The sequence below is a fragment of the Dendropsophus ebraccatus genome, chromosome 15 (genome assembly GCF_027789765.1).
Source record: "Dendropsophus ebraccatus isolate aDenEbr1 chromosome 15, aDenEbr1.pat, whole genome shotgun sequence".
Lineage (NCBI taxonomy): Eukaryota > Metazoa > Chordata > Amphibia > Anura > Hylidae > Dendropsophus > Dendropsophus ebraccatus.
Window position 1 is genome coordinate 151,804 of NC_091468.1, and position 12,825 is coordinate 164,628.

Here is a 12,825-nt window from a genome sequence, read left to right on the forward strand (position 1 = left end):
CACCGGCCACTTTATTAGGTAGACCATGCTAGTAACGGGTCGGACCCCCTTTTACCTTCAGAACTGCCCCAATTCTTGGTGGCATAGATACAACAAGGTGCTGGAAGCTTCCTCAGAGATTTTGGTCCATAGTGACATGATGACATCACACAGTTGCCGCAGATTTGTCGGCTGCACATCCATGATGCCAATCTCCCGTTCCACCACATCCCAAAGATGCTCTATTGGATTGAGATCTGGTGACTGTGGAGACCATTGGAGTACAGTGACCTCATTGTCCTGTTCAAGAAACCAGTCTGGGATGATTCTAGCTTTATGACATGGCGCATTATCCTGCTGAAAGTAGCCATCAGATGTTGGGTCCATTGTGGTCATAACGGGATGGACATGGTCAGCAACAATACTCAGGTAGGCTGTGGCGTTGCGACCATGCTCAATTGGTACCAAGGGGCCCAAAGAGTGCCAAGAAAATATTCCCCACACCATGACACCACCACCACCAGCCTGAACCGTTGATACAAGGCAGGATGGATCCATGCTTTCATGTTGTTGGCGCCAAATTCTGACCCTACCATCCGAATGTCGCAGCAGAAATCGAGACTCATCAGACCAGGCAACGTTTTTCCAATCTTCTACTGTCCAATTTCGATGAGCTTGTGCAAATTGTAGCCTCAGTTTCCTGTTCTTAGCTGAGCGGAGTGGCCCCCGGTGTGGTCTTCTGCTGCTGTAGCCCATCTGCCTCAGAGTTGGCCGTACTGTGCGTTCAGAGATGCTCTTCGGCCTACCTTGGGTGTAACGGTTGGCTATTTGAGTCACTGTTGCCTTTCTATCAGCTGGAACCAGTCTGCCCATTCTCCTCTGACCTCTGGCATCAACAAGGCATTTCCGCCCACAGAACGGCCGCTCACTGGATGGTTTTTCTTTTTCGGACCATTCTCTGTAAACCCTAGAGATGGTTGTGTGTGAAAATCCCAGTAGATCAGCAGTTTCTGAAATACTCAGACCAGCCCTTCTGGCACCAACAACCATGCCACGTTCAAAGGCCTCAAATCACCTTTCTTTCCCATACTGATGCTCGGTTTGAACTGCAGGAGATTGTCTTGACCATGTCTACATGCCTAAATGCACTGAGTTGCCGCCATGTGATTGGCTGATTAGAAATTAAGTGGTAACGTGCAGTTGGACAGGTGTACCTAATAAAGTGGCCAGTGAGTGTATATTCTCCTAAGATACAGATAGTATGAGATGGGACTGGATGGACCCGGCCCTCCTCCTCCTCATCCTGAGGCGGTCTGGTTTTGGGGGGTAGATTTACTTGTGGGTAATGTCCTGGGGGAAACTGAAGGGGCAGCAGTATGGGAGGCTTGTGGGTGGTTAATTGGGGTTACTGGAAAAGAAAAACCCTAAAGTCATTTAAGTGGAAATGTATAGAGACAGGTTGTGGCTAGATCATGCGCCCTGTAGTCACTGAATGTAGTTGCACTGTAATCCTGTTACCATGTGTTTAGTCTTCAGTGTGTCTTATAAAACACACTAAGATTGGAATCACCCCTTGTAGTTGTTAAGGTTGGTGCCACTGGACTGAGATATATGTATGTACCCCCTCCCCCTTAACCTCCTAAACCCCTTAGCTTCTCCTCGGATGTGTACCAACAATACACCGGGAGCACAGGACCTGACAGGCCTTCCTCTTGATGAGCACCCACACAAAGGGTCAGTGTTGCCTGGGCAGATTTTTGTGGGTTATTGGGGCAGTTGAAATGTTATTTTTCACTCACTAATTGCTCAGAGGCCTCTAGTTCTTGGGAATGATGATGGAAAGGGGGATGGGTTATGTGTATTGGGGATGGAAGATGGAAGGGGGTGGGTAGTGGGAATAATGATGGGAAGGGGGATGGGTAGTGGAAATGAAGATGGAAAGGGGGGGGGGGGGGGTTATGTGTATTGGGGGATCTCCAGAGCAGACTATCACAGGGCGGGGGAATCTTCAGAGCAGACTATCACAGGGGGGGGGGGGGATCTCCAGAGCAGACTATCACAGGGGGGGGGGGGGGGGGAATCTCCAGAGCAGACTATCACAGGGGGAGGGGGGATCGACAGAGCAGACTATCACAGGGGGGAGGGGGGATCTCCAGAGCAGACTATCACAGGGGGGGGGGGGGGGGATCGACAGAGCAGACTATCACAGGGGGAGGGGGGGATCTCCAGAGCAGACTATCACAGGGGGGCGGGATCTCCAGAGCAGCCTATCACAGGGGGGAGGGGGGGATCTCCAGAGCAGACTATCACAGGGGGAGGGGGGGGGGGGGAATCTCCAGAGCAGACTATCACAGGGGGGGGGGGATCTCCAGAGCAGACTATCACAGGGGGGGGGGGATCTCCAGAGCAGACTATCACAGGGGGGGGGGGGGGGGGGGGGGATCTCCAGAGCAGACTATCACAGGGGGGGGGGGGGATCTCCAGGGCAGACTATCACAGGGGGGGGGGGGGGGGGGGATCTCCAGAGCAGACTATCACAGGGGGGAGGGGGGGATCTCCAGAGCAGACTATCACAGGGGGGGGGGGGATCTCCAGAGCAGACTATCACAGGGGGGGGGGGGGGGATCTCCAGAGCAGACTATCACAGGGGGGGGGGGAATCTCCAGAGCAGACTATTACAGGGGGGGGGGGGGGATCTCCAGAGCAGACTATCACGGGGGGGAATCTCCAGAGCAGACTATCACAGGGGGGGGGGGGGGGATCTCCAGAGCAGACTATCACGGGGGGGGAATCTCCAGAGCAGACTATCACAGGGGGGGGGGGGGGGGGGGATCTCCAGAGCAGACTATCACAGGGGGGATCTCCAGAGCAGACTATCACAGGGGGGGGGGGATCTCCAGGGCAGACTATCACGGGGGGGGGGGGGGGGGGGATCTCCAGAGCAGACTATCACAGGGGGGATCTCCAGAGCAGACTATCACAGGGGGGGGGGGGGATCTCCAGAGCAGACTATCACAGGGGGGATCTCCAGAGCAGACTATCACAGGGGGGGGGGATCTCCAGGGCAGACTATCACGGGGGGGGATCTCCAGAGCAGACTATCACAGGGGGGGGATCTCCAGAGCAGACTATCACAGGGGGGGGGGATCTCCAGGGCAGACTATCACAGGGGGGGGGGGGATCTCCAGAGCAGACTATCACAGGGGGGGGATCTCCAGAGCAGACTATCACAGGGCGGAGGGGGGGATCTCCAGAGCAGACTATCACAGGGGGGGGGGGGATCTCCAGAGCAGACTATCACAGGGGGGAGGGGGATCTCCAGAGCAGACTATCACAGGGGGGGGGGGGGGGGGGGATCTCCAGAGCAGACTATAATGGGGGCCTCTGGTCAGGAGTAGAGACCCGCTGCATTACTATCAGATTTCATTTAGGGCCTATTACACAGGAGAATTATTTTGCAAAAAATCATTATATTTTTTTTAATTTAAACAATAATCTTGTTGTGTGTATTCAGGCAACGATCCAAAAATCGTCCATGTGGTATTGACCGCAACTTTCAGGCTGACCATAAATAATCGCTAATCGTTCGGTGTATTGTCCTGTAAGTTATGGTGAACAATTTCAGGTCGTTTGCAACCGTGTTACATTAATTGGCGAAAATGAAATATCACTATGTCTAATAGGACCCTGTGACCAGTAAGGCACAACCTCTTGCCCTACAATCCCCGTCATACGATAACGGGGCCATGTGTGGGAAAGGAGAAGACTGCACAACATCCCTGACCTGAGAAGCGAGAGCAGAGGAGAGGGCTCATTCACTTCTACTTATCACACCTTGTACCAACATGATCCATAGTGTCCAGCAGGGGGAGACACACCAGTTACCTATAGATGAAGCCACATGTACAGAGGCAGCCACCAGAGGGGTCACTATACAGGGACCAAATCTCCTGCACTAGTTACACAAGAACATTTTTCCTACATTGACCACTAGGGGGAGTTTAATATATAAGGAGCATGGAGCCAGGATTTATCATGCAGGGGGTTTGGAGCTCTGTATCAGAAATCCAGATGTTCCTCTTGTGGGCATTGTAACTAGTGGGTGTGTGATGTTTGGGGAGGTTACAGTGAACCTGCTCTCAGAGTACCTCCTTATGTCTTTGCAGAGTGAGTGCCCGATCCCCCCATTTTCCAGAGGAGGTGCTGACCCGGCCCCGTGGAGATGTCTGGAGTTGGCACCAGTCACGGAGAAGAGAAGACTAAGGGAATCTGGACAAGGCAAACTGCAGTCTGGACTATTCTAAGTGACCAGCCAATGTCTGCACCTACAATACAGTCTTATTGTATGTATACACAGCCTGAATCATTACTGTGCCCTACGCCGGTTGTATGCCACTGGGAGGAGCCTCAGAGAGGCGGGTTCTGCATGGAGGCGGCTGATAAGGTCTTCTAGTTGAAAAGCTGCATAGTGATTGCAGCTCTGGAGGACAAGACATGATGTAACAGCAGAATAGTGAGTGCAGCTCTGAGGGATGAGGCATGATGTAATGGCAGAATAGTGAGTGCAGCTCTGAAGGTGACAGAGGATAAGACTTGTTGAGTACAGATTACACAGGGAGGGTATGTGCACACTGAGGAAAAGGCGAGGAATTAGGTGAGGAATTGAAGAGGAATTTCAGCTTGAAATTCCTCCCGCAAAATATGAACAGAGCAAAGTCCCATTGTGTTCAATGGGTTTTCTGCTCTGTTGTCCACAATTTCCGAGCAGAATTTTCTGCTGTAGATCTGCTAGAGGAATCCTATAGAAGTCAATGGGGGGCTTGAATTCTGCCTGAAAACATTCAGCTACAATTCCTCGAGAATTGCTCAGTGTGCATATACCCGGATAGAGATGCAAGGTGCACAGGGCCGCCTTCTTTATTCTTATACTATATATCAGCAGTGGAGGCAGAGAACTGGCGGTGGATCCTCTGGTATCGCTGCAGCTCTGACTGGGACACTGATGGCTGGAGACGCTCTGCCGCTTGCACCAAATGCTCCGCACGAAGGACAAGCTTTGCCACCGCTTGATCTGCACCTAGGAGTAAGCGAGACGTCAGGAGCCGGATATATTACATCTCTGCTTGCAGTCAGTGACTAGGAACAGTCATTGTGTACATCCACAAACTGGAAAGCCAACCTAATGTAGCCCTGGTACAACATACATGTCCCTCCCTATAGATATAGCCCCAGAGGTGCAGATACAGCATGTGTCATACATGTCTCTCCCTATAGATATAGCCCCAGAGGTGCAGATACAGCATGTGTCATACATGTCTCTCCCTATAGATATAGCCCCAGAGGTGCAGATACAGCATGTGTCATACATGTCTCTCCCTATAGATATAGCCCCAGAGGTGCAGATACAGCATGTGTCATACATGTCTCTGCCTATAGATGGAGCCCCAGAGGTGCAGATACAGCATGTGTCATACATGTCTCTCCCTATAGATGGAGCCCCAGAGGTGCAGATATGTCATACATGTCTCTCCCTATAGATATAACCCCAGAGGTGCAGATACAGCATGTGTCATACATGTCCCTCCCTATAGATATAGCCCCAGAGGTGCAGATACAGCATGTGTCATACATGTCCCTCCCTATAAATATAGCCCCAGAGGTGCAGATACAGCATGTGTCATACATGTCTCTCCCTATAGATATAGCCCCAGAGGTGCAGATACAGCATGTGTCATACATGTCCCTCCCTATAGATATAGCCCCAGAGGTGCAGATACAGCATGTGTCATACATGTCCCTCCCTATAGATATAGCCCCAGAGGTGCAGATACAGCATGTGTCATACATGTCTCTACCTATAGATGGAGCCCCAGAGGTGCAGATACAGCATGTGTCATACATGTCTCTGCCTATAGATCGAGCCCCAGAGGTGCAGATACAGCATGTGTCATACATGTCTCTGCCTATAGATGGAGCCCCAGAGGTGCAGATACAGCATGTGTCATACATGTCTCTGCCTATAGATGGAGCCCCAGAGGTGCAGATACAGCATGTGTCATACATGTCCCTCCCTATAGATATAGCCCCAGAGGTGCAGATACAGCATGTGTCATACATGTCTCTGCCTATAGATGGAGCCCCAGAGGTGCAGATACAGCATGTGTCATACATGTCTCTGCCTATAGATGGAGCCCCAGAGGTGCAGATACAGCATGTGTCATACATGTCTCTGCCTATAGATGGAGCCCCAGAGGTGCGGATATGTCATACATGTCTCTGCCTATAGATGGAGCCCCAGAGGTGCAGATACAGCATGTGTCATACATGTCTCTGCCTATAGATGGAGCCCCAGAGGTGCATATACTGTATAGCATGTGTCATACATGTCTCTGTCTATAGATGGAGCCCCAGAGGTGCGGATATGTCATACATGTCTCTCCCTATAGATGGAGCCCCAGAGGTGCAGATATAGCATGTGTCATACATGTCTCTGTCTATAGATGGAGCCCCAGAGGTGTGGATACAGCATGTGTCATACATGTCTCTCCCTACAGATGGAGCCCAAGAGGTGCAGATACAGCATGTCATACATGTCTTTGCCTATAGATGGAGCCCCAAAGGTGCAGATACAGCATGTGTCATACATGTCTCTCCCTATAGATATAGCCCCAGAGGTGCAGATACAGCACGTGTCATACATGTCTCTGCCTATAGATGAAGCCCCAGAGGTGCAGATATGTCATACATGTCTCTGCCTATAGATGTAGCCCCAGAGGTGCGGATATGTCATACATGTCTCTGCCTATAGATGTAGCCCCAGAGGTGCAGATATAGCATGTGTCATACATGTCTCTGCCTATAGATGGAGCCCCAGAGGTGCAGATACAGCATGTGTCATACATGTCTCTGCCTATAGATGTAGCCCCAGAGGTGCAGATATAGCATGTGTCATACATATCTCTGCCTATAGATGGAGCCCTAGAGGTGCAGATATAGCATGTGTCATACATGTCTCTGCCTATAGATGGAGCCCCAGAGGTGCAGATATAGCATGTGTCATACATGTCTCTGCCTATAGATGGAGCCCCAGAGGTGCAGATATAGCATGTGTCATACATGTCTCTGCCTATAGATGGAGCCCCAGAGGTGCGGATATGTCATACATGTCTCTGCCTATAGATATAGCCCCAGAGGTGCGGATATGTCATACATGTCTCTGCCTATAGATGGAGCCCCAGAGGTGCAGATATAGCATGTGTCATACATGTCTCTGCCTATAGATGGAGCCCCAGAGGTGCAGATATGTCATACATGTCTCTGCCTATAGGTATAGCCCCAGAGGTGCAGATACAGCATGTGTCATACATGTCTCTGCCTATAGATGGAGCCCCAGAGGTGCAGATATGTCATACATGTCTCTGCCTATAGGTATAGCCCCAGAGGTGCAGATACAGCATGTGTCATACATGTCTCTGCCTATAGATGTAGCCCCAGAGGTGCAGATACAGCATGTGTCATACATGTCTATGCCTATAGATGTAGCCCCAGAGGTGCAGATACAGCATGTGTCATACATGTCTCTCCCTATAGATATAACCCCAGAGGTGCAGATACAGCATGTGTCATACATGTCCCTCCCTATAGATATAGCCCCAGAGGTGCAGATACAGCATGTGTCATACATGTCCCTCCCTATAGATATAGCCCCAGAGGTGCAGATACAGCATGTGTCATACATGTCTCTCCCTATAGATATAGCCCCAGAGGTGCAGATACAGCATGTGTCATACATGTCCCTCCCTATAGATATAGCCCCAGAGGTGCAGATACAGCATGTGTCATACATGTCCCTCCCTATAGATATAGCCCCAGAGGTGCAGATACAGCATGTGTCATACATGTCTCTACCTATAGATGGAGCCCCAGAGGTGCAGATACAGCATGTGTCATACATGTCTCTGCCTATAGATGGAGCCCCAGAGGTGCAGATACAGCATGTGTCATACATGTCTCTGCCTATAGATGGAGCCCCAGAGGTGCAGATACAGCATGTGTCATACATGTCCCTCCCTATAGATATAGCCCCAGAGGTGCAGATACAGCATGTGTCATACATGTCTCTGCCTATAGATGGAGCCCCAGAGGTGCAGATACAGCATGTGTCATACATGTCTCTGCCTATAGATGGAGCCCCAGAGGTGCAGATACAGCATGTGTCATACATGTCTCTGCCTATAGATGGAGCCCCAGAGGTGCGGATATGTCATACATGTCTCTGCCTATAGATGGAGCCCCAGAGGTGCAGATACAGCATGTGTCATACATGTCTCTGCCTATAGATGGAGCCCCAGAGGTGCAGATACAGCATGTGTCATACATGTCTCTCCCTATAGATATAGCCCCAGAGGTGCAGATACAGCATGTGTCATACATGTCTCTCCCTATAGATATAGCCCCAGAGGTGCAGATACAGCATGTGTCATACATGTCTCTGCCTATAGATGGAGCCCCAGAGGTGCATATACTGTATAGCATGTGTCATACATGTCTCTGTCTATAGATGGAGCCCCAGAGGTGCGGATATGTCATACATGTCTCTCCCTATAGATGGAGCCCCAGAGGTGCAGATATAGCATGTGTCATACATGTCTCTGTCTATAGATGGAGCCCCAGAGGTGCAGATACAGCATGTGTCATACATGTCTCTCCCTACAGATGGAGCCCAAGAGGTGCAGATACAGCATGTCATACATGTCTTTGCCTATAGATGTAGCCCCAAAGGTGCAGATACAGCATGTGTCATACATGTCTCTGCCTATAGATGGAGCCCCAGAGGTGCAGATACAGCACGTGTCATACATGTCTCTGCCTATAGATGAAGCCCCAGAGGTGCAGATATGTCATACATGTCTCTGCCTATAGATGTAGCCCCAGAGGTGCGGATATGTCATACATGTCTCTGCCTATAGATGTAGCCCCAGAGGTGCAGATATAGCATGTGTCATACATGTCTCTGCCTATAGATGGAGCCCCAGAGGTGCAGATACAGCATGTGTCATACATGTCTCTGCCTATAGATGTAGCCCCAGAGGTGCAGATATAGCATGTGTCATACATATCTCTGCCTATAGATGGAGCCCCAGAGGTGCAGATACAGCATGTGTCATACATGTCTCTGCCTATAGATGTAGCCCCAGAGGTGCAGATATAGCATGTGTCATACATATCTCTGCCTATAGATGGAGCCCCAGAGGTGCAGATACAGCATGTGTCATACATGTCTCTGCCTATAGATGTAGCCCCAGAGGTGCAGATATAGCATGTGTCATACATGTCTCTGCCTATAGATGGAGCCCCAGAGGTGCAGATATAGCATGTGTCATACATGTCTCTGCCTATAGATGGAGCCCCAGAGGTGCGGATATGTCATACATGTCTCTGCCTATAGATATAGCCCCAGAGGTGCGGATATGTCATACATGTCTCTGCCTATAGATGGAGCCCCAGAGGTGCAGATATAGCATGTGTCATACATGTCTCTGCCTATAGATGGAGCCCCAGAGGTGCAGATATGTCATACATGTCTCTGCCTATAGATAAAGCCCCAGAGGTGCAGATACAGCATGTGTCATACATGTCTCTGCCTATAGATGGAGCCCCAGAGGTGCAGATATGTCATACATGTCTCTGCCTATAGGTGTAGCCCCAGAGGTGCAGATACAGCATGTGTCATACATGTCTCTGCCTATAGATGTAGCCCCAGAGGTGCAGATACAGCATGTGTCATACATGTCTATGCCTATAGATGTAGCCCCAGAGGTGCAGATACAGCATGTGTCATACATGTCTCTCCCTATAGATGTAGCCCCAGAGGTGCAGATACAGCATGTGTCATACATGTCTCTCCCTATAGATGGAGCCCCAGAGGTGCAGATATGTCATACATGTCTCTCCCTATAGATGTAGCCCCAGAGGTGCAGATACAGCATGTGTCATACATGTCTATGAGGAGTGTAGATTGCCAGCTGCTGCAGGCTTTGGGACCATGTGAAGTCCCGGCTTGTGTAGGGCGCAGGTGTCCAAGGTACCACAGATTGAGGTGGTTATTTCATGGAAGGAATATTTATTTAAAAAACGACGCGTTTCGGCCGCCAAATAAAAGGTGGCCTTTCTCAAGTTTACCTTTTATTTGGCGGCCGAAACGCGTCGTTTTTTAAATAAATATTCCTTCCATGAAATAACCACCTCAATCTGTGGTACCTTGGACACCTGCGCCCTACACAAGCCGGGACTTCACATGGTCCCAAAGCCTGCAGCAGCTGGCAATCTACACTCCTCATTGTACGACTCCCTTGGACGTACCCCGGCAGGAGCTGCGGTGTCCTACTTTCCATGCCTGCTATAGAGTTGTGCCTATAATTGAGCACAACTCGCCTAGGTGAGTGCAACACCCCCTTTCGTGTTTGACACTTTTTACCATTATTTATTGCACCAGGAGGCGCCCCCGTTTCTCCCTTTCTTTTCTCCCTATACATGTCTATGCCTATAGATGTAGCCCCAGAGGTGCAGATACAGCATGTGTCATACATGTCTCTGCCTATAGATGGAGCCCCAGAGGTGCAGATATGTCATACATGTCTCTCCCTATAGATGGAGCCCCAGAGGTGCAGATACAGCATGTGTCATACATGTCTCTGCCTATAGATGGAGCCCCAGAGGTGCAGATACAGCATGTGTCATACATGTCTCTCCCTATAGATGGAGCCCCAGAGGTGCAGATACAGCATGTGTCATACATGTCTCTCCCTATAGATGGAGCCCCAGAGGTGCAGATACAGCATGTGTCATACATGTCTCTGCCTATAGATGGAGCCCCAGAGGTGCAGATATGTCATACATGTCCCTCCCTATAGATGTAGCCCCAGAGGTGCAGATACAGCATGTGTCATACATGTCTCTGCCTATAGATGGAGCCCCAGAGGTGCAGATATGTCATACATGTCTCTCCCTATAGATGGAGCCCCAGAGGTGCAGATACAGCATGTGTCATACATGTCTCTGCCTATAGATGGAGCCCCAGAGGTGCAGATACAGCATGTGTCATACATGTCTCTGCCTATAGATATAGCCCCAGAGGTGCAGATACAGCATGTGTCATACATGTCTCTGCCTATAGATGGAGCCCCAGAGGTGCAGATACAGCATGTGTCATACATGTCTATGTCTATAGATGTAGCCCCAGAGGTGCAGATACAGCATGTGTCATACATGTCTCTGCCTATAGATGGAGCCCCAGAGATGCAATTATATTATTGTCATACATGTCTTTTCCTATAGATGGAGCCGCAGAGGTGTGGATATATCATACATCTTTCTCCATAGGTAGGGTCTAGGTCCAATATGGTGAAGTCTCATGTGTAGTAGCCTTTCCCCAATCATCCTTACCTTCTTGCAGTCGCTGGACCTTCTCTTTGATGGCACTCATCATGGCATCAGCACACAAGGCATAGAGATCGGCTCCAGTCAGGGCGGGGGGGCAGTATTGTAAGATATGAGACAGGTCCACAGTGGGGTCCAGAGAGAATCTGCCAGAGAAGACACCATGAGCTTGGAGGAGTAATGTACGAGCCTCTGCCCTCCTGCCCTAGTACTATATTATAGCCCAAGCTGCTGCCCCCTGGTGTCACATGATGTATGAGCCTCTGCCCTCCTGCCCCAGCACTATTTTATACCCCCAGCTAACAGCTGCTGCCCCCAGGGGTCTGGAGGTCTCAGCACTTACCTCTGTGTTATGGCTTCCAGGACTCTCAGCTGGGAGTCACGGTTGTCATTTAACCCGACATAAACCAACCGGTCAAACCTGCAAGAAAGAGAAGAAAACACCTGAGGGATACCCCCTATTATATAAGGACCAGCCCCCCCTATATGATCACCACTATATGAGGTATAGACCCTTCCCAATCTCCTCACTATTATATGAGGTACAGCCCCCCCCCATTTGATCACTATTATATGAGGTACCCCCCAATCTCCTCATTTTTTTATAAGTTATAGACCTCCACCCCCCCAATTTCCTCAGGTAGGTACAGCCTGCTCCCCCAAATTTGATCACTATTATATCGGGTTCAGACCCCCCCCCCCCCCCCCCCAACTACATCCACCTCAATGTCCTCTGTTCTTCCCTGCTGGCATAGAAGTCATGGGGAGATCTTTGTGTTAAGGATGGGAAGATGCACGCAATGGGGTTACCTCCCTGGCCGGAGTAGGGCCGGATCAAGCAGATCAGGTCGATTGGTTGCTCCGATCACAAAGACGTCACAGGAGGAGTGCAGCCCGTCCATCTCAGCCAGTAGCTGGGACACCACCCTATAAGCACAATGACACGGAGAAGTCACCATCTGGTTGTATCACCGCACAGTACGGAAAGGATGAGATACAGACCCGAATAATGGAGACCAGGAAACAACCCGACCATTATCACAGGAGGGATCCAGTAACATATAACCCGTCCATTATCACAAGAGGGATCCAGTAACATACTGTATAACCCATCCATTATCACAGAAGGGATCCAGTAACATATAACCCGTCCATTATCAAAGGAGGGATCCAGTAACATATAACCCGTCCATTATCACAGGAGGGATCCAGTAACATATAACCCGTCCATTATCACAGGAGGGATCCAGTAACATACTGTATAACCCATCCATTATCACAGAAGGGATCCAGTAACATATAACCCGTCCATTATCAAAGGAGGGATCCAGTAACATATAACCCGTCCATTATCACAGGAGGGATCCAGTAACATATAACCCGTCCATTATCACAGGAGGGATCCAG

The 12,825-nt window shown here is 50.0% G+C and overlaps 1 protein-coding gene across 2 annotated transcripts in view; it reads right to left on the minus strand.

Moving 5' to 3' along the window:
- Positions 1 to 3,429: 3,429 nt before the first annotated feature.
- Positions 3,430 to 12,825, minus strand: part of PEX6 (peroxisomal biogenesis factor 6) — an 88,874-nt gene continuing 79,478 nt past the window's right edge. For both annotated transcript variants that reach the window (XM_069954396.1, XM_069954395.1), the window contains 4 exons: positions 12,229 to 12,345; positions 11,762 to 11,839; positions 11,425 to 11,564; positions 3,430 to 5,056 (listed from right to left, as the gene is read on the minus strand). In XM_069954396.1, the coding sequence (XP_069810497.1) occupies positions 4,908 to 5,056; positions 11,425 to 11,564; positions 11,762 to 11,839; positions 12,229 to 12,345 (484 nt within the window). In that variant the 3' untranslated portion in view covers positions 3,430 to 4,907. The remainder of the gene's footprint in view (positions 5,057 to 11,424; positions 11,565 to 11,761; positions 11,840 to 12,228; positions 12,346 to 12,825) is intronic.